Here is a 26,155-nt window from a genome sequence, read left to right as displayed (position 1 = left end):
TAAATAACTGTGTCGTTATGGAAGGCATACACGCACCAATTATTGACTATTTCATCGAATTGTTAAAATGATTGTTACTTATATATTGTTACGAATTTACTCTTGCTAGTTTACTTTGTTAGGTTCGTATCTCTGGATTGACAAATAAAATCAACACTGTTTAATTTAATTCAACAACTCTTTATTTTACAACTTGTCTACACTATAACAGTTTACTCTTAGCACTGATTGATTACGTTGGCGCTGCCACGGCTTATATAGCCACGCACTTCTCGCTAGATGCCGATGTGTCCTTCTAGAATATTGCGTCTAGAAACCACCAGAACATACTGCTATACGGCGCCAGATGTAGCTATTGCTTCGACAAGCAAACAGCCGCGGCGCCAGATGTCTACAACAAGACAAATGCTATTCCATATACCTACAGCTATTGTTCATAATAATGGATGCATATAGCAATACAAATACAACTTAATACTACTTTTGTAACACTGCCCTCCACTAAAGCCTAATCGTCCCGATTAGGCACAAATCCTCTTGAACCAAATGGGGCGAGCCTCTCCAAATGTACTACTTTCATTTTACATCGTGCTTTTCCATTCCTTTGTATGCGGTATACCACGTCATTAAGTCGTTTTATCACCATATAGGGTCCTTCCCAGGCTGACTGCAGTTTCGGGGACAAGCCTTTCTTTCGAAGTGGATTGTACAACAGGACCAGATCACCTTCTTCAAAACCTTTTGAATTTGCCGCTTGATCGAACCGGTCCTTCATCTTATTGCTCATCAGATGCGTATGCTGTCTTACCATTAGATGCAATTCATTCATTTTTTCCTTTAAGGCAGAACAATAATCTCCATCATTTCTTACAGCTGTAGGATTCGTTCCAAACTTAAGATCAGCAGGGAGTCGCAGATCAGATCCAAAAATAATCTGTGCTGGCGTGTAACCAGTTGTCTCGTGCTTCGCTGAACGATACGCCAGCAGGAACATCTGGATGCACTTGTCCCAATTCCGTTGATCTTTATCAACGATTTTCCGCAGATGTTCTTCGAGCGTTCGGTTGAATCTCTCCACCATTCCATCTGATTGTGGATGTAACGCTGTCGTCCGTGTCTTGTGGATGCCCAATAATGTACAGACTTCTTGGAAAATGGAAGATTCGAAATTCCTGCCTTGATCTGAGTGTAATTCGACGGGCACTCCGAACCTTGTTATCCAATTTTCTACAAACGCTTCGGCTACTGTCTTCGCTTCCTGGTTTGGTAAGGCATATACTTCTGGCCATTTACTGAAATAGTCCATGACAACCAGTAGATATTTGTTTCCGGCCGTACTGGTTGGGAACGGACCTGCAACATCCATTGCGACTCGTTCAAATGGTGATCCCACGTTGTACTGTTGTAGCCTACCGCGACTTTTGGCTTTAGGACCTTTAGCTGCCATGCACTCTACGCAATTACTTATCCATTCTGCTATGGAATCTCGACAACCGATCCAGTAGAACCGTTGTTTAATCTTCTCTATAGTTTTTGTAATTCCAAGGTGCCCTCCACTAGGTCCATTGTGATATTCTTTCAACACTTTCGGGATCATGGACTTCGGTACTATGATCAGCAAACGAGACTGTTTGCCATCTTCGCTTTCCCAGGTACGATGAAGGTATCCATTAACGAGGTGTATGCTGTTCCATTGGGCCCAATATGCTTTTGCAGTTGGACTCTCGCTACTTATTTGTTCCTTTGGTGGTCGTACCCCATCTTCTTTGGCCATTATCAGCTTTGCAAGATCAGGGTCCTCCAGCTGATTGATTCTGATGCGGTGAGGAGTCCAATCATCTTCAGGTTCTATATTCAGTAATCGCACGTCGATTATACCTTCTTTTCCCTCTGATTTGGAGCAATGTTTACATTCCAGTGGACAAGGGCGACGTGATAATGCATCCGCATTTTTGTGGTGAATCCCCTTTCGATGTTCCGTTTCGAAGTCGTAATTCTGTAATCTTTCGATCCATCGTGCAATTTGGCCTTCCGGATTCTTAAACTGTAATAACCATTTTAATGCTGCATGATCAGTCCTCAGCAAGAATCGTTGTCCATACAAATACTTGTGGAAATGTTTTACACATTCCACCACAGCTAGTAGTTCTTTTCGCGTCACACAGTAGTTTTTCTCTGGTTTCCCGAGCACTCTGCTGTAATACCCAATTACTCTTTCTTGTCCGTCGATGAGCTGAGACAGGACACCTCCAATTCCATAAGCGCTCGCATCTGTATCCAGGATGAATTTCTTTCCAGGTATTGGATAAGCCAACATCGGCGCCGTACAAAGCAGTTCTTTAAGCTGCTCAAACGCTTTTTCTTGTTCCAACTGCCATACAAACGGGCGATTCTTCTTTGTTAAATCATGTAAACTTCTAGCCACGTTCGCAAATCCAGGTACAAAACGGCGGTAATACGTGCATAAACCGAGGAAGCTGCGGAGCTCATGTATGTTGGTGGGTCGAGGCCAATCTTTGACTGCTTTTATTTTTCCTTCCTCGGTGTGAATTCCCTCAGTTGACACTTTATGTCCGAGATATGTGACCTGCTTCTTCCATAATGAACACTTTTTGGGATTCAAACGTAATCCGGCTGATGCTATTCGCTGAAAGACTTCCTCTAGATTTTTCAGATGATCATCAAAACTTTTTCCCATGATGATAATGTCATCAAGATACACCAAACATGTCTTCCAGTTGAGTCCTTTTAACACATGTTCCATCAGTCGCTCGAACGTTGCAGGCGCATTACATAACCCAAATGGCATCACAGAGAATTCCCATAACCCGTCGCCCATACTGAAAGCGGTCTTTTCACGGTCACATTCATCAATCTCGACTTGCCAATATCCACTTTGTAGATCTAATGTAGAAAACCATTTCGCTCCAGACAAGGTGTCTAATGTATCGTCGATTCTCGGTAGAGGATAACTGTCTTTCTTTGTGACATCATTCAACTTCCTATAATCTACGCAGAAACGGGTGCTACCATCTTTCTTTTTAACTAAGACGATAGGTGAGCTCCATGGACTTATTGAAGGTTCGATTACACCGTTTTTGTGCATGTCTTCGATAATTTTGTTAGCATCCTGACGTTTTGCTAGTGGAACCCTACGCGGAGCTTGTCGGATTGGTTTAGCGTCTCCAGTATTTATGCGATGTTTGACAATGCCGGTTCTTCCTGTGTTTCCTTCGTTTGCAAATATGGATGCGTATTTTTCTAATAGTTTTTCTGCTTTTAATTTTTCATTTCCATGCAGTTCGTTCAGCAAATTATTTAGGAGTGTAGGACTTATCTGCTGTGGCTCAATAGTAGGCTTCTGTTGTGACCGTTCGCATCGTGCTATTGCACTTATATTCTGGCACTGTCCAATTACTGCTCCTTTCTTCAGACTTATAGGCGTGTTGAATTCATTCACTACTCTCACCGGAATGGTGGCGTCTTCTCTAGTTTTCACAAGCGTTCTTCCTACCAATATGGGTGTATCTATTTTTGTTGGTTCCACAATCCACAACTCTTCAGTCCCACCTCCTCCATTCACTTTAGCCCATACAATCGCCTCAGATTTTGGTGGAATACTCTGATTATCATCAACAATCACCCTCTTACTTTCAACGTTGGTCACATATCCGGTGTTTATAGGCATCTCCATGTTCTGGCAAAACAGCATTTGCTTGTTTAAATCCAAAGTAACCCCGTGATCAATCATGAAATCTACTCCCATTATAATTTCATCCGTGATTTCTGCTACGATGAAGGTGTGATTAACTTCCAGGGTACCAATCATCACTTCGCAAAACACTTTCCCCGCGACAGCTGCTTCCTCCCCGGTGGCCGTTCGAAGCTTGCAACCGACTAATGGTTCAACCGTTCCTCTTACCACATCCGGTCGGATAATTGAATGTGTGGCACCAGTATCCAAAGTAAGCGTTGACAGTCGTCCATTTACGATGCCGTTGATAGTAAGATTGTTGTCATGGCGACCTATTTGTGATATCGAGATGGCGGGGCAAATAGTTGTGGGAACCAGCTCACGCCCCTTTGAACTGTTCCGTTTTAGTTTAACGACTTGTGAGATGTGGATGCTTCGTCCTCGTTATCTGTTGGTTGTTTCCGTTTTGATGGGTTTACTTTTATATTGCAATTTCGGGCAAAGTGACCCGCTTTTTCCACAGTTGAAACATCTGCCTGTTGTATTTACTCGCGGTGCAGCAATTGTCTTCAGAGTCTTCAATATTTCTTCCATCAGCGCCGGTTGTTCCATTTCAACCCTTTGTACCTTGTGTGCTGGTTTACTTAGTAGGGAAGCTGTTTCCTGTGTGAGGGCGTGCGAAACCGTTTCAGCAAACGTTCTTTTTGGCAATGCATATGTGGCGCGTTTGGTGTCCACATCACGAATTCCATTTATGAAACATTGAATTTTTACCCTCTCAATGTAATCCACAGGTGCATCTGCATTTGCCAAATGAGCCAGTCGTTCTATTTCAGTTGCGAACTCTTGCAATGACTCGTTCATCTTCTGACCCCTATTTTGCAGTTCGATCTGGTATATTTGTTTCCGGTGCTCACTACCATATCGTCTTTCTATCGCACTCATCAATGCCTCGTAGTTGTCCCGTTCACAGTCTGGAATAGTCTGAAGGATTTCTGCCGCAGGTCCTTTCAATGATACAAACAAGGACGCCACTTTGTCCGCTGCATTCCAGTTATTGGCCGTTGCTGTCTTTTCAAACTGAAGTTTGAAAATTTGAAATGGAATACTTCCATCGAATGTGGGTGCCTTCAATCTTGGATTATTTGTTGATGGTGCAGGGCCATGCAGTTGCAGTTCTCGCATACGATTACTCAGTTGAAGAAATTCTGATCTTAAATTTTCTTCTTCATTTTTTATTGTGCTTAATTCGTCTTCAAATTTTGAAAATTTCTCTTGCACTTGTGTATTATTTTCTGTAATCTGTTGTACCAAACGCTTTTCTAACTGCGTATTATTTTCAGTCATTTGTTGTGTAAGGCAAGACTTTAACTGCGATGTATTTTCAGCTATTTGCTGTGCCAGACGATTTTCTGTTTGCACTGCATTTTCTGCCATTTGCTGTGCCAGACGATTTTCTGTTTGCACTGCATTTTCTGCCATTTGCTGTGCCAGACGATTTTCTGTTTGCACTACATTTTCTGCCATTTGCTTAATAGCCACTAACAACGTGTTCATGTCCACACTCGATGATGTTCGTTGTTCTTCTACTTTCTCTTCCACCTTTGTTGAAGTTTCTGGCCCAACAAATTCGAACTCGTCCACATTAATTCCATCCGCTTCCATTGCTTCACGTAATCGTGCCTGCAGATCCGCCTTTTGCCCGCTTATCGGCAAATTACGCTCCTCCAGTTCCTTTTTTAATTGCTGAATTCTCAATTCTCCGAATTTAACCATCTTGAATTTGGATTATTTGACAATCCCACTTCTGACACCAATTGTTACGAATTTACTCTTGCTAGTTTACTTTGTTAGGTTCGTATCTCTGGATTGACAAATAAAATCAACACTGTTTAATTTAATTCAACAACTCTTTATTTTACAACTTGTCTACACTATAACAGTTTACTCTTAGCACTGATTGATTACGTTGGCGCTGCCACGGCTTATATAGCCACGCACTTCTCGCTAGATGCCGATGTGTCCTTCTAGAATATTGCGTCTAGAAACCACCAGAACATACTGCTATACGGCGCCAGATGTAGCTATTGCTTCGACAAGCAAACAGCCGCGGCGCCAGATGTCTACAACAAGACAAATGCTATTCCATATACCTACAGCTATTGTTCATAATAATGGATGCATATAGCAATACAAATACAACTTAATACTACTTTTGTAACAATATCATTGGCATTACCTACAGTCTTATTTTGTCTACAGTAAAATTATTGACTGCCATTTTGAGATTTGTAAAATTATCTTGTTCGCTTAAAAATTCTTTATTCCTATCGCCTATTTTTTATAATCGTTATTTTTCGGGTTTGCTTTTTTTCTTTTTTATACATATATTTGTGAGTTTCATGAAACAGGATATATAGTAATACTCACAAAAATATAGTTAAATATATATCTATATCTATACATATATATCTATTCTAATAACTTCCTATTAAAAATATTTAAATGGAATATACATATGTATGTTGTTGCCCGTCTGTATTTAAATATTTGTTTTGATCTTTTCTGGGAAAAGATACTCTTTTATTCTGGAGGGTCTGGAGTTCAGAATCGCAGAACTGAGTTCATATAATAAACCGGAGGGTCCGCCTTGCGGTAGTGAATCGCGGTTTTAAAAATATTTTATATTTGGCTGGTCGAGCCTTCATTTAAAATTTTTAATATTTAATTTGATATAATTTGTATAAATATATTTGATATACAATTTTTTTATTTTTATTTCTAAACACAGACAGTTGTGAGTGGCATGATTTTTATTTTTATAATACTCACTTCTTCTTCTTTACTGGCGTAGACACCGCTTACGCGATTATAGCCGAGTCAACAACAGCGCGCCAGTCGTTTCTTCTTTTCGCTACGTGGCGCCAATTGGATATTCCAAGCGAAGCCAGGTCCTTCTCCACTTGGTCCTTCCAACGGAGTGGAGGTCTTCCTCTTCCTCTGCTTCCCAAGGCGGGTACTGCGTCGAATACTTTCAGAGCTGGAGTGTTTTCATCCATCCGGACAACATGACCTAGCCAGCGTAGCCGCTGTCTTTTAATTCGCTGAACTATGTCAATGTCGTCGTATATCTCGTACAGCTCATCGTTCCATCGAATGCGATATTCGCCGTGGCCAACGCGCAAAGGACCATAAATCTTTCGCAGATTTTTTCTCTCGAAAACTCGCAACGTCGACTCATCCGCTGTTGACATCGTCCAAGCCTCTGCACCATATAGCAGGACGGGAATTATGAGCGTCTTATAGAGTTTGGCTTTTGTTCGTCGAGAGAGGACTTTACTTTTCAATTGCCTACTCAGTCCGAAGTAGCACCTGTTGGCAAGAGTAATCCTGCGTTGGATTTCCAGGCTGACATTGTTGGTGGTGTTAACGCTGGTTCCTAAATAGACGAAATTATCTACAACTTCAAAGTTATGACTGTCAACAGTGACGTGGGGGCCAAGTCGCGAGTGGGACGACTGTTTGTTTGATGACAGGAGATATTTCGTCTTGCCCTCGTTCACTGCCAGACCCATTTGCGTTGCTTCCTTGTTCAGTCTGGAGAAAGCAGAACTAACGGCGCGGGTGTTGAGACCGATGATATCAATATCATCGGCATACGCCAGCAGCTGTACACTCTTATAAAAGATTGTACCTGCTCGATTCAGTTCTGCAGCTCGAATAATTTTCTCCAGCAGCAGATTGAAAAAGTCGCACGATAGGGAGTCGCCTTGTCTGAAACCTCGTTTGGTATCGAACGGCTCGGAGAGGTTCTTCCCGATCCTGACGGAGCTTTTGGTGCCGCTCAACGTCAGTTTACACAGCCGTATTAGTTTTGCGGGGATACCAAATTCAGACATCGCGCCATAAAGGCAGCTCCTTTTCGTGCTGTCGAAAGCAGCTTTGAAATCGACGAATAGGTGGTGAGTGTCGATTCTCCTTTCACGGGTCATTTTCAAGATTTGGCGCATGGTGAATATCTGGTCGGTTGTTGATTTACCAGGTCTGAGCCACACTGATAAGGTCCAATCAGTTTGTTGACGGTGGGCTTTAATCTTTCACACAATACGCTCGATAGAACCTTGTACGCGATGTTGAGGAGGCTAATCCCACGGTAGTTGGCGCAGATTGTGGGGTCTCCTTTTTTATGGATTGGGCAGAGCACACTTAGATTTCAATCGTTGGGTATGCTTTCGTCCGACCATATTTTACAAAGAAGCTGATGCATGCTCCTTATCAGCTCTTCGCCGCCGTGTTTGAATAGCTCGGCCGGCAATCCGTCGGCCCCTGCCGCTTTGTTGTTCTTCAGGCGGGCAATTGCTATTCGAACTTCTTCATGGCCGGGTAATGGAACGTCTGCTCCATCGTCATCGATTGGGGAATCGGGTTCGCCTTCTCCCGGTGTTATGCGTTCACTGCCATTCAGCAGGCTGGAGAAGTGTTCCCTCCATAATCTAAGTATGCTCTGGGCATCGGTAACTAGATCACCTTTGGGGGTTCTACAAGAGTATGCTCCGGTCTTGAAACCTTCTGTAAGCCGCCGCATTTTTTCGTAGATTTTTCGAGCATTTATAATACTCACAGTAAACAATTTATTATACTTAATATTAGTGGGTTTATTTCCCATTTAATTAATAAATATAGGCCTTACTTACAACTAATTTTATGTTGTTACTTCTACTGCTGCTGTTGTTACTGTTGCTGTTGTTACCGTTGCTGTTGTTGTTGCCTTTGCTGCTGCTGTTGCTTTTTGAGTAGAATTTTTGCGGTTGGTTGTGCGATGGTCGTCGTGTAAGGTTTAGATGAAATAAGATGTTTTTTGGCGAAATTTCTGATTTACAGAAATTTTTTGATTCTTTTGTTTTCATGGGGGGTTATCAGCGTTTTTTTTTTATGTGGATGTCTTATGGATCCACACACTTTCTTTTATTTCTTTGAAATTTTCACAAATGTTCATAAATGTTCACTTTCAGTTTTTTTCTTCAATTCAAACTTTGAAATCACTTTATATTTGCTGTTGTAGGTTTTTGTTTTAAATTTTTTTTTTTTTTTTTGTTGTAATGCATTGCTTGTTGTTCGCCCGTAATCTGTTTAAACGTGCTGCGTTTGATTGGCAATTGGTGGCACAAACACACACTCGAAATTTTTTCAATATTTTTCTGAGATGGCGCTGAGATTTTTTTGCTTATGTGTCTCTTTTTGGACTTAGCGTTTTTTCAACCTTTTTTACTTTGCCGTTAATTGCTTAGCGCGTTTCTAATTGCTACCGTACGCTTTGAGTAACACACTAGTATTTTTGTATTTCTTTTCTCGCGAGCTCGCGATACTTGTTTGCGTTTTGTTTTTGGTCCAACAGGAGTTTACGTGTCTGCTGGCAGGATCGCCAATTAATAATTTGTTTTGAGTTTCGTGGGCAACTGCCTCGTTTTCTTTATTATATTTTCTTATATACAATATTTTACTTAAGTCTAGATACAAATATTAATCTTACATTCTAGGAAGTATATCTGCAATCCACTTGAGATAGGACATATGTTACAAGTGGAAAGATTCATCTTACAATCTATGAATTACATTTTTGGACCACCTAAGGCGGACAGTATTAGCAAAGTACATATATATAATGTTTCAATACGGACCATATGGGTCGAAAATGTCATGTTACATATTTATGACAGATAAAGAATATCTTCATGTAATATGAACTGGTGGTATTAACTTGTAGCCTTGCTTAATAGTGTAAAGCAAGGCATACACGCACCAATTATTGTATCAACTTAACGAATTGTACAACTGATTGCTACGTACATACATGCTGCGTACAATGACAGTTCCCCCTTAGGAGTACCCACAGACAGGCGCAATTGCTCCGGGTGGACAAGGAAACTCGCAGATCTAAGGAAGAAGGTACGAAGCCTATTTAATAAGGCTAAACGTACAGGGGTCTGGGAGGAGTACAGGGGCAATCTGACACTATACAATAAAGAGATCAGGTCTGCTAAACAGGCTAGCTTTAGGAGATTCTGTGAAAACGTCTCCTCCACACCAGAAGCTGCCAGGCTGCACAAAGCTCTGGCTAAAGGGAAGACGGACACTGTGCTAGCCATCAAAAGGAATGACGGGACATTCACGACCAGCGTGGAGGACAGAGCTATAGAGCTCTTGCGTGCTCACTTCCCGGAGACTGTTCCAGTTTATCGGTGTCTGCCCTTAACTGAACACAGGCCATCCCGCACTGATTGGGCTATCGCTAAACAACTGTTTACTGCGGACTCGATCAGGTGGGCAATGGCGTGGTTAGAGAGGTTAAAGCCTCCGGGAGTGGGCGGCATCTTCCCAGCGCTTCTGCAGCAGGGTGAGCAGATCCTGATGCCACACCTGATTAGGCTGCTGAGGGAGAGCCTGGCGTTGGCCTACATCCCTGAATCATGGAGGACAGCTGAGGTAATCTTCATATCGAAAGTAGGAAGGAAGGACTACTCGTTGGCCAAATCCTTCAGTCCAATTAGGCTAACCTCCTTCCTACTGAAAACTATGGAGAAGATAATAGATCATCATTTAAGATCTAAGGCGTTGAAGACCGCACCCCTGCATGCGGCTAAGCATGCATACAGAGCTGGCAGATCAACTAACTCAGCTCTGTACCAGTTGACCTCCGAGATAGAGAGTTGACTGGAGAAAGGGGAAGTCATGCTATGCGCCTTTTTGGATATTGAGGGAGCTTTTGACAACACTTCTCATAGAAGTGTAGCAATGGCACTGGAGGGTAGGAATGTGGCAGCACCGGTGCGTAGATGGATAGACTGCGCACCAGGATTGCTGAGACCACAGCAGGGGGCACAAAGATTCGCCTAGGCACAACAAGAGGCTGTCCGCAGGGTGGTGTATTATCGCCCCTACTATGGAGCCTTGTCGTGGACGACCTTTTAGCCCTGCTAACCGACAACGGCATCCGCTGCCAAGGATATGCGGACGATATAGTGATCATAGCGAAAGGCAAATTCGGGGACACTCTCTGTGATCTAGTACAACGAGGTCTAAACCTGGTAAAGGAGTGGTGCAGGGGAGTTGAGCTGAGTATCAACCCCTCGAAAACTACCATCGTCCCGTTCACGAGGCGAAGATCCCTACCCGGGCTTAGGAACCTCACACTTGGGGGTAGAGAGATTGAGATGACCAGCAAGGTAAAATATCTCGGTTTCACTCTGGATTCCACTTTGCGGTGGAAGCAGCATGTGGACCAAACCCTGGTCAAGGCGACAAAGGCTCTAATAGTGTGCAATCTGCTAGCAGGAAAATCCTGGGATTGCAAGCCAAGTATTGTCAGGTGGTTGTATACCATGATTGTGCGACCGTAGTCACATATGGAGCGGTGTCCTTGGCCTCTGTGGCGACACAAACCTCGGTGGTGGTGAAACTATCGAGGCTTCAGCGGCTAGCATGCGTCTGCATGACGGGCACTATGGAACTCACACCGCTCCACATAGTGATCGGTCAAGTAGCCAAGCATTCACTTCTGCAAATAACGGCAGAGGGATGCGGTAAAGGGAAAATAATCTTGTCCCAGAGGATGGTGCAGGGATCGCGGGCCCACGCACAAGGTTATCCATACCGATGGGCAGATTCCGCAGTATTTTTCAGGCCGAAGTCCTAGCCATAAATCGGTGTATACAGATAAACCTCCATCGCGGCTATCGTAATGAGCGAATAACCATACTCAGCGATAGCCAAGCGGCACTAAAAGCGATCTCCGCCTACGAGATCAAATCACTGCTAGTGCAGGAGTGTAGAGAACGGCTAAACCGCCTAGCGGAATTGAATCAGGTGCACCTAATTTGGGTACCTGGTCATAGAGGCATAGCCGGCAATGAACTGGCTGACGAGCTCGCCCGCTCTGCAGCCTCCACAAATATGGTAGGGCCCGAACCGTTGGGGGCCCGAACTGGGGTGGGCCCCCACACTATAAAGGAGCTGCTCCGTAAGGAAGAAAGAGTGGGCAGAGAAGGTCATTGGCAACGGGCGCATGGTATGCGGCATGCCAAGTTGCTGATAGGGGGGTACAACCTCAAAAGGTTTAGATCGATAATCAACCTCCCAAGGATCAAACTCAGGCTCTTGGTCGCTTGGTGAGTCCCTGTGAGTTAGGAGAGGGCAAACGATTTCGCCATTTTATTTCGGCTGTCACGGCAAATCACTCAATGAAATTTTATTACTTTTTTAAAATGAAAGGAAATTATCGTATCTAATAGTAATAGTGCTTAACCAGTTTTAGAACTTATGGAATCCAAAAACCAAAAGAGCGTTTCAGACTACCAATTTTCAACCGGTTCAAGAGATATAATATGTATTCTATCTATGCATGTATATATGTATGTATGTATAGAAATGTATGTATAGAAATATATGTATAGATGTTGAATATTTTCAACCACCACTTACATGGAATAATCCTGAAAAAAAAACAAAAAAAAATAGTATTAATACAAGGTGAAATGAAATGAAAAATGCAGCAGAAAAAAATTTTTGTTTATATTTAAAAATTACTGATTTGCTAAAAGAACTTAATATATTCTAAATAACCAATTTGTGCCATATTGTTTTATATTTAGAATGTTTTACTTATATAATAAATTTTAAGGTTCCTGTAATATATTATTGAAAAATTTTCTTTTGATATTTAAAAAACACATAAAATAACCGTATTTTCATTCATTATTTTAATTTTTCTAATTTGCAAGATAAACGCAATTTTCTCTACAAAGCTTTAGCCAATCAGAGCCGGCCAACACAAATCAATCAAAATAAAGTTGCCATATCTATGAGAGGATACAAAGCGTGCTTGCAAGATTGCAGATTGCAAAATTTATTGTACAATTGGCGCTTCTGCATACATTTAACAAAACAAACTGTAACAAAACTTTATAATTTAAATAGAAATTATAAAATCTAATTAAAAAATGGCAACTATTTTTGCGTGACATTGCACGCTCTATATCTTAATATTATTATTACGAATTTAAAAAATTTATTGAGTTTTGTGAAATATGTCAGATTGTGCCTATTTTTTATTGAGATTATTTTTGCATTGCGGAGTGACATGTTAAATATTATTTTCATAGAAAGGTCTGAGTTAAACGCCAAAACTTGTTATATGGCAGCACCTGTCTTTACAAATGTACAACTCTACACTGCCAAAGAAATCAATTAATTTGCATTCATCATCCGAAGCCGGTAGATGATTTTGTGGTTGATCGTTTTACCGAAAAGTATTATTTTACTTAGACCAATTAGCAAATTTAAGGTTCATTAAAAGTTGTGATTGCATAAATAATAAACTAGGCGCCGATTGTAAGAGATTTGTAATGCATCGACTACTAGTGGTACTTTGCATTTCCGTGGCACTAGTTGCTGGCGCTGAGCAGGATGTGCTGGAATTGACGGATGACAATTTCAATTCTGTGTTGAAGCAACATGAAACTACATTAGTTATGTTTTATGCACCATGGTAAGTTATAAGTTTTGGAAACAAAATTACAAAAAGTATATTATTGATACATAAATTGCCAAGACAATAATAACACGTCATCGCTACTGGAAGCCATTTTAATTTTGCTCGGTAAAATGTTTCATCTCGCTCGTACTTTCCTCAACAAATAAAAGAGAAAAGGCTCATTTTAAGCCACGTTAATTGATTATAACTTAAAACTGTGTAAAAAAAATGTATATGGTACATTTAGCTTCCTTATAGAAAGTTTGGGGTGTGTCATGATTTTTTTTTTTTTGTTTTAAGAACTATTTTAAATTTTAGTTTGTATACGTTTACATATGGGGTATTCCATACCAAGTCGACCACTTTTGAACCCGACCCCTTTAGATATTGCTGAAACTTATCCATCCTTTTCTACCCTTTGAAAAACATTTTTGATAATTTTTTCAAAATTTTTTGTCCAACTTCAAAAAAGTTATGAATTTTGCTATTTTTTTGCTAAAAAATGGCTTTTTTTATTTCAAATAGCCGTAACTTTTGTAGAAATTGACTTTAGGGGACCATTTTTTTTTTAATTTTTGTTTTTGAATGAACTTTTTTTACACGAAAAAAATTTAACACGATCAATTATATAAAATAATTTAATTATATTTCATATAATTGATCGTGTTATTATTTATTTTTTCGAAAAGTTCATTCAAAAACAAAAATAAAAAAAAAATGGTCCCCAAAAGTCAATTTCTACAAAAGTTATGGCTATTTGAAAATAAAAAAGCCATTTTTTAGCAAAAAATAGCAAAATTCATAACTTTTTTGAATTTGGACAAAATATTTTAAAAAAGTTCTCAAACATGTTTTTCAAAGGGTAGAAAAGGATGGATAAGTTTCAGCAAAATCTAAAGGGTCGGGTTCAAAAGTGGTCGATTTGGTATGGAATATCCCATATATTTCCTATGCCCGACTGAAAACACTTCTAATCTAAACCTTGCATAGGAATTTGTTTAGGGTAAATTTGGAATTTTTATATGCATGTGTATGTACAAACATGTAACAATATTTGAATAAAACCTTAATTAAAATTTGTAACATATCACCATATTCAATGCGTTTTTATGTGTTAACAGCATCTTAAGGTCTCATACCCTGAAGCTTATAGAAAAAAAACACCGTAAAAATGTCTAAAGCATGTACCACACTTAGTGGCGATAAGAAGTACATGTGGAGATAAGACTTCGTTGTATTTTTAACCGAGTTAAATGTTTTGCCTTAAATACTTTATACACATCAGATAAGATTATTTTTTTGTTTGAAAACTTTTAAATTTGTAATTTTAAGGAGCGTTGATATTATCAAATTTTTCAATTTGTATTATTTTTAGGTGTGGACATTGTAAGAGATTAAAACCCGAGTATGCCAAAGCTGCTGAGCTCGTAAAGGGTGACGACCCTCCAATAGCTTTGGCAAAGGTATGTTTGTGGATAAACTAATTTAATTATACAATTTGGGATACTTATGTACTCTAAATTATTAAGGTTGATTGCACAGAAGCCGGTAAAGAAACTTGCGGTAAATTCTCTGTTAGCGGCTATCCAACCCTTAAGATTTTCCGTGGTGATTCAGTTTCACAAGATTATAGTGGACCACGAGAAGCAAATGGAATTGTGAAATATATGAGAGCTCAAGTTGGACCAGCTTCCAGAAATATTAAATCGATTGATGAAATTAATAAATTCTTAGACACCAAGGATACAACGATATTTGGCTTCTTCGAGGACCCAGATGTAGCCCTTGCTAAACTGTTCGTCAAATTCGCTGATAAGAATAGAGAGAAATATCGTTTTGGTCATAGTAATGACCCTGATGTACTCGCTAAATATGGAGAAACGTAAGTGAACCCACGAAAAAGAATATTCTAAAACGAAGATTAATCTAAATTAGAAGACTTATTCAAGAATAACTTAATATTACTTTTGATCAGATGTATATTTTTTTTGTAACTTTATAAAAAATAAACTTCTTTAATTATACTATATATTTTAAAACGAAATATTATAACTATTTCTTTTACATACACAATGCGCAGAGAAAAGATTGTGCTCTTCCGTGCACCACATTTGGCGAACAAATTTGAGGAAACGAACGTTCAGTTCGAGGGATCATCCGAATCTGAATTAAGTACATTCGTGAAGGAGAATTTGTAAGTTGTATAATGTTTGTGCTTTATGTTTACTAAATAATGATGATTTTAAAACTTCCACAGCCATGGTTTGGTCGGTCATCGTACCCAGGATACAATTCGCGATTTTAAAAATCCACTTATAGTTGCGTACTACTCTGTTGATTATGTAAAGAATCCTAAAGGAACAAATTATTGGCGTAATCGCGTTCTCAAAGTGGCAAAGGAATTCACCAACAAAGCAACATTCGCTATTAGCGCAAAAGATGATTTCCAACATGAACTGAATGAATATGGCTATGACTTTGTTGGAGACAAGCCCGTCATTTTAGCCCGCGATGAAAAGAATCTCAAATATGCTTTGAAGGAGGAATTTTCTGTCGAAAATCTACGAGATTTTGTTGAAAAATTACTTGATGGAGAACTTGAGCCTTACGTGAAGTCCGAGCCCATTCCAGAAAACAATAATGCCCCCGTAAAAGTTGCTGTTGCCAAAAACTTCGACGAAGTAGTCATTAATAACAATAAAGACACATTGGTAGAATTTTATGCACCTTGGTGTGGGCATTGCAAGAAATTGGCACCAGTATTTGATGAAGTTGCCGAGAAATTGGAGAATGAAGAAGTAGATCTTGTTAAAATGGATGCCACTGCCAACGATGTTCCACCAGAGTTCAATGTCCGTGGATTCCCAACACTTTTCTGGCTGCCCAAAAATCAAAAAGACAAACCAGTTGCTTACAACGAAGGACGTGAGGTCGACGACTTCATTAAGTACATCGCCAAACACGCTACGAATGAACTTAATGGATTTGACCGCAGTGGCAAATCGAAGAAAACAGAACTCTAAATGTATGCGAAAATTTGTTGAAATTTCATTTTGAGAGCTTAACGCTGCATATTTTGTCACCACTGACATGTTCAAACTTTTCCATTACATAAATTTAAACATTCTCGTGTTAAGTTCAGAATACAGAGCGCTTGAAAATCTATAATCTTTCGTTAAAGCGTTTAATAAATAGTGATAAAATTAACTTTTTTATTTGAATAAAATATACTGATAGGAAAGAAATGTGTTCTTATTTTGTATGAAACGTATTTCATTTATTCACATATTTTACTTATGTCTTACGTCTGAAACAAAGTATCATTTAATTTCATTTACATTTTTACTGTTGTTTTTAGGGTTCATTAATTCAATGTAGTAGTCTGGTAGAAATGAATATTCGTTCTTCCCTCGTAAGCATTCATACGTTACAGTACCGCGTTTGGAGTTGAAGTAAAAGTCGTAAACAGTATACGGGCAATTTACTTCAGACATTAGTGATTTTATGTAATTCAAAAATTCTATCAAAAATGTCGCACATACATTTGGTGTCCATTGGTTCTGAAAATATAATTTTTTTTTTAGAATATGTCAATTCCTTAATTAATTCTTGATACTTACTATTCCTTGCTTTGGTAAAGACCGTACTTCAACGTGTTCGATGCGTTCAACTTGTCCCTGCTCATTCCGTAGGCCCAAATATATATCTTGAATACCTACCAAAAATGATTGGCACCACCAATTACGAGTTTTATGACGTTTGTAAGACTGAATTTGATTTCTATTTAGGTTTCTTTGACGTACTTTTACTTCGACAAATTTTAATTTTTCTAAAAATGTTGGGTTATCATCACTAAAAAAATAAATCCTGTATCTAAAAACAACACAAATCAATATTTTTACTTACAGCAATATCGGTTGCTCACTTTCAATGCCATCCATTTCAGCACCGTATAGTACATCCAGACTCCCAATTTTTGTTGTAAAAACACACGAAAATTCGCTGCATTCGTCAACTGGTGCACTTGTGTTCGGCTCCAGAAACGGCGATTCTGTGAAGAGTAGGTTTATTTAATTTATAGAATTGGCTTGACTACGCACCTGTCAGACAATATTGTTCAAATTTGAAACCCCATGATGCAAATGTACGCTGTTGTTCGGTCTCTTGAGAGCGCTGAAACTTATCACTATCAGTGTCACGTTTCCAAAGATAAAATGTGCCATTAAATCGTGTTACAACTATTGACCAATCGCTTCGATATTCATATGGAGTGCACATTAACAAACGTAAAAGCCCTCGCCAGCACACGAACTCAGCAACAAGACGCTTTTTGTCTTCGCAAGCAGATAAAGACCTTGTTAAACGATCACGATTATCAAAGATAAATTTTAACAAGTGGTCCAGTCCTTCTTCTTGTACTGTTTCTGGTTTTTTGATAGCTAAACTAAGACCTTCATTTAAGTCAAGAGGAAATTTTTGAGCTGACGGAGGTCTGTAGTAACGCAGTTGTTGAGCATTAGGTTCATATTCTCGCAAAACTCCGCCTACGATGCTAAAATATCCAATAGGCTGAGGTTTCTTGAACGGAGGAAAGGGTATGATTTCATTACGATTACCCCTTACATTCAAGCCTGCATTTCCCTTGGAAAACATCGTTTATGTGGTTTCAGAAATGAACAATCACCTTTGCGTAAATTTTAAACTTACTCGCGTAATTCAACAATCTAACAAACATACACATATGGGTTCAAAGTTGCCAGCTTGGTGGATTGTATTGTTTGGTGATTTAGCGCAAGTTTTAATGGTCTTCAAAATGCGTTGTAAAATCATATGATTTCGTAGTTGATGTTATTGTTACAAAAGTAGTATTAAGTTGTATTTGTATTGCTATATGCATCCCTTATTATGAACAATAGCTGTAGGTATATGGAATAGCATTTGTCTTGCATCTGGCGCCGCGGCTGTCTGCTTGTCGAAACAATAGACATTTGGCGCCGCAGCCGTCTGCTTATCTACTTAAACAATTGCCTAGTCTGACGCCACGGCTGTCTGCTTGTCTAAGCAATAGCTGCATTTGGCGCCGTATAGCATTATGTTCTGTTAATTTCCAGACGCAATATTCTAGAAGGACACGTCGGCATCAGCGAGAAGTGCGTGGCTATATAAGCCGTGGCAGCGCCAACGTAATCAATCAGTGCTAAGAGTAAACTGCTATAGTGTAGACGAGTTGTGAAATAAAGAGTTGTTGAATTAAATTAAACAGTGTTGATTTTATTTGTCAATCCAGAGATACGAACCTAACAAAGTAAACTAGCAAGAGTAAATTCGTAACAATTGGTGTCAGAAGTGGGATTGTCAAATAATCCAAATTCAAGATGGTTAAATTCGGAGAATTGAGAATTCAGCAATTAAAAAAGGAACTGGAGGAGCGTAATTTGCCGATAAGCGGGCAAAAGGCGGATCTGCAGGCACGATTACGTGAAGCAATGGAAGCGGATGGAATTAATGTGGACGAGTTCGAATTTAATAGGCAAGAAACTTCTACAAAGGTAGAATAAAAAGTAGAAGAACAACGAACATCATCAAGTGCAGACACGAACATGCTGTTAGTGGCTATTAACAAATAATAGCTGAAAATACAGAAAATGCAGTGCAAACAGAAAATCGTCTGGCACAGCAAATAACTGAAAATAACAGAAAATGTAGTGCAAACAGAAAATCGGTTGGCACAGCAAATAGCTGAAAATACATCACAGTTAGAGTCTCGCCTTACACAACAAATGACTGAAAATAATACGCAGTTAGAAAAGCGTTTGGTACAACAGATTACAGAAAATAATACACAAGTGCAAGAGAAATTTTCAAAATTTGAAGACGAATTAAGCACGTTAAAAAATGACGAAGAAAATTTAAAAACAGAAGTTCTTCAATTAAGTAATCGTGTGCGAGAACTGCAACTACATGGCCCTGCACCATCAACAAATAATCAAAGATTGAAGGCACCCACATTCGATGGAAGTATTCCATTTCAAATTTTCAAACTTCAGTTTGAAAAGACAGCAATGGCCAATAACTGGAATGCAGCGGACAAAGTGGCGTCCTTGTTTGTATCATTGAAAGGACCTGCGGCAGAAATCCTTCAGACTATTCCAGACTGTGAACGGGACAACTATGAGGCATTGATGAGTGCGATAGAAAGACGATATGGTAGTGAGCACCGGAAACAAATATACCAGATCGAACTGCAGTCAGAAGATGAACGAGTCATTGCAAGAGTTCGCAACGGAAATAGAACGACTGGCTCATTTGGCAAATGCAGATGCACCTGTGGATTACATTGAGAGGGTAAAAATTCAATGTTTCATAAATGGAATTCGTGATGTGCCAAAAAGAACGTTTGCTGAAACGGTTTCGCACGCCCACACACAGGAAACAGCTTCGCTACTAAGTAAGCCAGCACACAAAGTACAAACTCTGAAGACAATTGCTCCACAGCGAGTAAATACAACAGGCAGATGTTTCAACTGTGGAAAAGCGGGTCACTTTGCACGAAATTGCAATATAAAGGTAAACCCATCAAAACGGAACACCGAAAGGGGATTCACCACAAAAATGCGGATGCATTATCACGTCGCCCTTGTCCACTGGAATGTAAACATTGCTCCAAATCAGAGGGAAAAGAAGGTATAATCGACGTGCGATTACTGAATATAGAACCTGAAGATGATTGGACTCCTCACCGCATCAGAATCAATCAGCTGGAGGACCCTGATCTTGCAAAGCTGGTAACGGCCAAAGAAAATGGGGTACGACCACCAAAGGAACAAATAAGTAGCGAGAGTCCAACTGCAAAAGCATATTGGGCCCAATGGAACAGCATAAACCTCGTTAATGGATATCTTCATCGTACCTGGGAAAGCGAAGATGGCAAACAGTCTCGTCTGCTGATCATAGTACCGAAGTCCATGATCCCGAAAGTATTGAAAGAATATCACAATGGACCTAGTGGAGGGCACCTTGGAATTACAAAAACTATAGAGAAGATTAAACAACGGTTCTACTGGATCGGTTGTCGAGATTCCATAGCAGAATGGATAAGTAATTGCGTAGAGTGAATGGCAGCTAAAGGTCCCAAAGCCAAAAGTCGCGGTAGGCTACAACAGTACAACGTGGGATCACCATTTGAACGAGTCGCAATGGATGTTGCAGGTCCGTTCCCAACCAGTACGGCCGGAAACAAATATGTACTGGTTGTCATGGACTATTTCAGTAAATGACCAGAAGTGTATGCCTTACCAAACCAAGAAGCGAAGACAATAGCCGAAGCGTTTGTAGAAAATTGGATAACAAGGTTCGGAGTGCCCGTCGAATTACACTCAGATCAAGGCAGGAATTTCGAATCTTCCATTTTCCAAGAAGTCTGTACATTATTGGGCATCCACAAGACACGGACAACAGCGTTACACCCACAATCAGATCGAATGGTGGAGAGATTCAACCGAACGCTCGAAGAACATCTGCGGAAAATCGTTGATAAAGATCAACGGAATTGGGACAAGTGCATCCAGATGTTCCTGCTGGCGTATCGTTCAGCGAAGCACGAGACAACTGGTTACACGCCAGCAAAGATTATTTTCGGATCTGATCTGCGACTCCCTGCTGATCTTAAGTTTGGAACGAACCCTACAGCTGTAAGAAATGATGGAGATTATTTCTCCGCCTTAAAGGAAGAAATGAATGAATTGCATCTAATGGTAAGACAGCATACGCATCTGATGAGCAATAAGATGAAGGACCGGTTCGATCAAGCAGCAAATTCAAAAGGTTTCGAAGAAGGTGATCTGGTCCTGTTGTACAATCCACTTCGAAAGAAAGGCTTCTCCCCGAAACTGCAGATAGCCTGGGAAGGACCCTATATGGTGATGAAACGACTTAATGACGTGGTATACCGCATACAAAGAAATGGAAAAGCACGATGTAAAATAAAAGTAGTACATTTGGAGAGGCTCGCCCCATTTGGTTCAAGAGGATTTGTGCCTAATCGGGACGATTAGGCTTTAGTGGAGGGCAGTGTTACAAAAGTAGTATTAAGTTGTATTTGTATTGCTATATGCATCCCTTATTATGAACAATAGCAGTAGGTATATGGAATAGCATTTGTCTTGTTGTAGACATCTGGCGCCGCGGCTGTCTGCTTGTCGAAACAATATCCATCTGGCGTCGCAGCCATCTGCTTATCTACTTAAACAATTGCTGAGTCTGACGCCACGGCTGTCTGCTTGTCTAAGCAATAGCTGCATTTGGCGCCGTATACCATTATGTTCTTGTAATTTCCAGACGCAATATTCTAGAAGGACACGTCGGCATCAGCGAGAAGTGCGTGGCTATATAAGCCGCGGCAGCGCCAACGTAATCAACCAGTGCTAAGAGTAAACTGCTATAGTGTAGACGAGTTGTAAAATAAAGAGATTTTGTTGAAGTGAATTAAACGGCTTTTGGTTTTATTTGTCGGTAAATGTTCAGGAGAGCGGCTTTTCCGAAAACGTGCACAAATTTTCACGGGAAATGTCTTAAAATACTCGTTTTTAATTCTACTTTACGAATAATATAAAAATTTATAATTCATTTCATTCATTTTCCAACTTCTTCTTCTTTCTGCAATAATAATGAATTATAAATTTTTCTGTTATGTATCTTTCATTTTTACCACTTCTCTTTCAGACTCGTATATTGAGAATATCGATATTTTAATTTATTTTTATTTTTCCAATAAATATTATTTTTCTATTATATATCTATCATTTTTATCAATTCTGGTTTAGTCTCGAATATCGATATTTCGAACCCGATCACTGTTTGTATCACTAGTTCTCAATTGAATTTCGAACAGTGATGCCATTTATAGCCTAAATATTGTGCAAAATCGTAATATTTTTTTATTGTTTTTATTGCAAAAAAACATAAAATTCGATAACGCGCCATACATATTCGTGAATCGGAATTAAAAACGAATTTTTTAAGACATTTCCCGTGAAAATTTGCACGTTTTCGGAAAAGTCGCTCTCCTGAACATTTACCCTTTATTTTTGATTCGAAACTAGAATTTAATTTTTTAGAAAATTAAGTTAGGTTAGGTAAGGTTAAGAGAAAGATTTTAACAGGGTTGTTTATCTAAGACTTCTATATAACATACATAAGAGCGTTACCGTATCGTCAAGATTTTTAACCTTAATGCATGGAGAATCTCCAGTAAAATCCCGTACTATTCTATCAAGATGAACTTTATTACCGGCAAGTAGTTCAGAAAATCGCCATCGTTCTATATAGGTTAAAAGGATCTCGCAGCCGCGCAGGAGCGGGACGTCGACCATCAACGTCCATTGGTACAGTTCTAGAACTCTAGACGCCAATGGAAATCCAACTATGCTCCTTTCCAATGTGAGCGGAACAAGGGTTACCCCTTCGGTTAGATCATCGGCTTTGAGGTTTACAGCCATTTCGATTTGTCTAGCCACCTAAACGAGTCTCATGCTGAAGTAGCTTGTTGCTATTTCTAGTGAGTTCATACACTCCTTGATTAGCTTTGTATGTATGTCTTATGTCTACCGGCTTCTTAGTAGCAGCCACTTCTACCTGAAGAACACTACCGTAGTCTGGTAACCTAAAGGTAAGATTGGCGGAGAGCTTCTTACAGAAAACTCCCCTGAAGAACCACTGCACAGTTTACATATATGTAATAGACATTTTTGAAAAATTACAGAAAAGGTAAAGGACTAGGTTATTTATTTCACACAATTAGTAGTAAGATCATTAAAGAATCTTGAAATCAATATACAATGTCATCTGTAAAATAAAATATCTGAAATTTAAATTATTTGATGAAAATAGAAAATATCCTCAAAATATATCGTCAAATCTTCATATAGTAATATAATTTTGTACATTCACACATGTATGAGTGCAATGCAAGTATCATATTAAAGATAGCAAGCATGCTATCAATCAGTATATTCCATATACCAATTAACAAAACAACACACGAATACCTTTGTAGCTCTTAAAAATAGCTGAGATAGATATTGGAGTATATATGATTGTATACATATGTATATGGCACCAAACCAGCCTAAACAAATTGGTACCGTAAAACCTAGTCATTTCTTCCTTGTTGTGTATGTAATATTGTATTTGTATTAAAAATAGACCTGGTTTTAGACATAAAGGATTTTCTTTAAGCTTTTGTTTAGATCATCGTTCATTTTATCTTTTTTTAAGCAATAAGTACATTTTCTCCTTATATCAAATAATACTAAACATATTTATAGACTTTGCACATATCGTCGCACAAACTTTGTTTTGTGTATGCATATGTATCTTACAATAAATAGAATAAGTATAACACTAGCTGCATAACCCACCACAAGAGCTGCACGCTTACGTCTACGCCATCTTTGGTAATCGTGCCAGGTAGTGAAACGATTTCTGTATTCAAATTGTAATTCAAAACTACTTCGGCGAGGAAAAAAGGAAAGATAGAAGTCTTCTAACAAGTGACGGATCAGTTCATTATCTTCGACTAGTAGCGGCTCCAAATTATCATTAATGCAGTTGAATTTTCTAAATGTATGTCATATATATTTATTATTCTAAAGAAACTAGCATTTTTTTACTCACCGTGGGTTTCGTCGTATTTTGTCAAACCCATCTACAACATCGGTGATGTTAGATGTTAACATCATAAAATTGTTATGGATAGCTCTTTTTGGAATTATGTTAAATTTGTATTTACTTCGGGTAGCGAAATTTGTTTCTAAGGCTTCCGCCAGCAAACGACATTGTTCGACCAACTCTCGTGTTATAGTCGGCTATAAATACGTATGGATGATTATTGTTTGAAAATTAAATATAATTTAATTTAGTAACACTCACCACTGTTGAATCTTCGTAACGTTCATACACCAAAGTTGTATATTCATTATGTATTTTATGTGAAGCCATATCTAGATCGCGTGAGCAGTTGCTTACAACTTCTTCGAAGAATCGAACTGCTGACCAGTCCAGTGGAAGAGGATACATACGTGCCAAAAAAGTTCGCACCTCACGATCTGACCATGTGTGCGAGTCGTCAGTATCGAACTCGTCAAACACTTCACCTACTGTTAGAGTTGTTGTTTCACTCATAAGAAACGAGTAATATATAAAAGCAAATTGTAAGTCATTTGTTGAGCGAAACCGATTAGACAAAGTAACGTCTACCTCTGTTAAAAATTTTTGCTGCATGGCATATATTATATTACGATCAAGCAAGAATCCAACATGCGCTAGCACGTTACGAGCTTTGAATCCATAGAAACGATTCAACAACATGTTCGTATATATTAACGAATGAGAATATATATCTTTACTTGATTCATTTTTCGATGTTTTCTCTACGCTTTTTTCCAATCGTACCATATTTTTTTGTAAAGTGTCGGTTGATAGTACTGGGTCATTGGCGTGACTATTTGACTTAAGTTGACTATTATAGTTGTCGACAATACGTCTAAGTTCTGCAAGAGTACTCAGATTTTTATGTAATACTAGTTCTCGGAAGTGTAAGCCGTTGCGTTGAGCAGAATATTTTCTGTTACGAAACCTTTTTCGTAAAGGAAAATGTCTTATTTCTATGTGCGTTGTTGAGTTTAAAAGCGATTGGGGAATTAATTTTACATTCTTATTTACATCAATCTGCTGCTCCATCATATTTTCTTCACTTCTGTCTGATCCGAATGTGTTACAATCGCCTCCGTCATATTGGCATTTGGCAATATTACAATGACGGTCGCATGCCCCATCACCGATGTATGTCCAAGGGCAGTCTTCCGCACAATCGGGCACCATCCAAGCTTGATAAATGCGCACACCTTCTGAGTTAGTATAAAGGTCTTCTGGGTACAATGGGGCACCAAGAAAAATGTCGTCATTTAAATAGAGAAAACGTTGAGAGAGATGCGGTATACGATGAATGAAAGTTTCAATAGCAGAGCTTGAAAATGTTGGTAGGAGTTCTGGTTTTGTAGTAAGTAGTTCGTGCGGAACGACCGTAACCTTTTCAAAACTAAGATCTAGCCAATATGGAATTTGTCCATTAGTTACGATGTAAACATGCCGTACCCAAGGTGCATACATTTCTAGGGATCGCAATGAATAGCGAAGCTCATTTTTGTCATCGAACCTTGCCGGATCATAATTAGGATTATAACGCCTTGCTGAATCAGTAAACATAGGATCGGATCCATTAACCCAAGTATAAACTACGTCGATGGGTTCACAATATGTGTCACTCGATTTTTTTTTCTTGGAATAAAAATCATTTATTGACGCATTAATTTAATGGTAATATAGTATACTTACCCTGACAAAAAACATTAAAGCAAGTACTATTGCACCAAATATAATCAACAATCGCCTCCGTCGTAATCTTTTCCAATTATTTTTTAACATTCGACCCCACTTTCTCTGAATACGCATATTGAATAATTCCGAATTCAAAACATTTCGCGTATCCTTATTTGTTTACCACCATATATCTAATAAAATTCCTTTTGTAATTTATATATACTCCTTCTAAGTTCTTCCGATTACACTTCCTTTGCGTTTGTAATCAAAGGACCAATAAATATATATATATATATCCATGATTTCCACACTCTCTTCTACGGCTGATAACAAACAAAGTTGCCAGAATCTAAAACGAAGTTTTGTTTTTTCATTTATTTTAGAATACTGGGTTAACTGTGTGCCACATAATAACATTTTCCCTGTGTTGAGTTGGGGTGAATAACTGTACTGTGCCGTATATAATGATGGAAAGCATAATTTTTGCAGTTGAAGTTCAAAACAAACCCAATTATGTCTTTTGACTATTTGCTTTGTTAATTAAATTATAATAT

The 26,155-nt window shown here is 38.9% G+C and overlaps 3 protein-coding genes across 3 annotated transcripts; 1 reads left to right on the top strand and 2 right to left on the bottom strand.

Annotated features, from left to right (window-relative positions):
- The first annotated feature begins 12,937 nt into the window (after positions 1 to 12,937).
- Positions 12,938 to 16,468, top strand: LOC105225421 (protein disulfide-isomerase A3). Its single transcript, XM_011203872.4, has 5 exons — positions 12,938 to 13,238; positions 14,599 to 14,686; positions 14,753 to 15,105; positions 15,304 to 15,417; positions 15,481 to 16,468. Exons 1-5 carry the CDS (start codon positions 13,096 to 13,098, stop codon positions 16,244 to 16,246), a joined length of 1,464 nt encoding a protein of 487 aa, XP_011202174.1. The 5' UTR covers positions 12,938 to 13,095; the 3' UTR covers positions 16,247 to 16,468.
- Positions 16,469 to 16,472: 4 nt separating this feature from the next.
- LOC105225420 (decapping nuclease DXO homolog) lies at positions 16,473 to 17,963 on the bottom strand. Its single transcript, XM_011203869.4, has 4 exons — positions 17,324 to 17,963; positions 17,130 to 17,274; positions 16,844 to 17,075; positions 16,473 to 16,783 (listed from the first exon to the last, which is right to left on the bottom strand). Exons 1-4 carry the CDS (start codon positions 17,874 to 17,876, stop codon positions 16,544 to 16,546), a joined length of 1,170 nt encoding a protein of 389 aa, XP_011202171.1. The 5' UTR covers positions 17,877 to 17,963; the 3' UTR covers positions 16,473 to 16,543.
- Positions 17,964 to 23,432: 5,469 nt separating this feature from the next.
- Positions 23,433 to 25,932, bottom strand: LOC105225419 (N-acetylglucosamine-1-phosphotransferase subunits alpha/beta). The gene is made up of 4 exons (XM_011203868.4): positions 25,617 to 25,932; positions 24,153 to 25,559; positions 23,898 to 24,088; positions 23,433 to 23,840 (listed from the first exon to the last, which is right to left on the bottom strand). Exons 1-4 carry the CDS (start codon positions 25,731 to 25,733, stop codon positions 23,543 to 23,545), a joined length of 2,013 nt encoding a protein of 670 aa, XP_011202170.2. The 5' UTR covers positions 25,734 to 25,932; the 3' UTR covers positions 23,433 to 23,542.
- Between the last annotated feature and the right edge of the window lie 223 nt (positions 25,933 to 26,155).

This window comes from Bactrocera dorsalis, chromosome 3, assembly GCF_023373825.1.
Source record: "Bactrocera dorsalis isolate Fly_Bdor chromosome 3, ASM2337382v1, whole genome shotgun sequence".
NCBI lineage: Eukaryota > Metazoa > Arthropoda > Insecta > Diptera > Tephritidae > Bactrocera > Bactrocera dorsalis.
Note: the sequence above shows the minus strand (reverse complement) of the source record. Positions and strands in the feature narration are given on the sequence as shown.

Excerpts from the sequence above, each read along its gene's own strand:
- LOC105225421 (XM_011203872.4), top strand. The coding sequence starts at position 13,096 with ATGCATCGACTACTAGTGGTACTTTGCATTTCCGTGGCACTAGTTGCT. Across the intron at positions 13,239-14,598 it reads GTTATGTTTTATGCACCATG|GTGTGGACATTGTAAGAGAT; the intron begins GTAAGTTATAAG and ends TATTATTTTTAG. Across the intron at positions 15,106-15,303 it reads CTCGCTAAATATGGAGAAAC|AGAAAAGATTGTGCTCTTCC; the intron begins GTAAGTGAACCC and ends CACAATGCGCAG.
- LOC105225420 (XM_011203869.4), bottom strand. The coding sequence starts at position 17,876 with ATGTTTTCCAAGGGAAATGCAGGCTTGAATGTAAGGGGTAATCGTAAT. Across the intron at positions 17,076-17,129 it reads AGTGAGCAACCGATATTGCT|TGATGATAACCCAACATTTT; the intron begins GTAAGTAAAAAT and ends TTATTTTTTTAG. Across the intron at positions 16,784-16,843 it reads CTTTACCAAAGCAAGGAATA|AACCAATGGACACCAAATGT; the intron begins GTAAGTATCAAG and ends TTATATTTTCAG.
- LOC105225419 (XM_011203868.4), bottom strand. The coding sequence starts at position 25,733 with ATGCGTATTCAGAGAAAGTGGGGTCGAATGTTAAAAAATAATTGGAAA. Across the intron at positions 25,560-25,616 it reads CTTTAATGTTTTTTGTCAGG|AAAAAAAAATCGAGTGACAC; the intron begins GTAAGTATACTA and ends TTTTATTCCAAG. Across the intron at positions 24,089-24,152 it reads GTTACGAAGATTCAACAGTG|CCGACTATAACACGAGAGTT; the intron begins GTGAGTGTTACT and ends ACGTATTTATAG.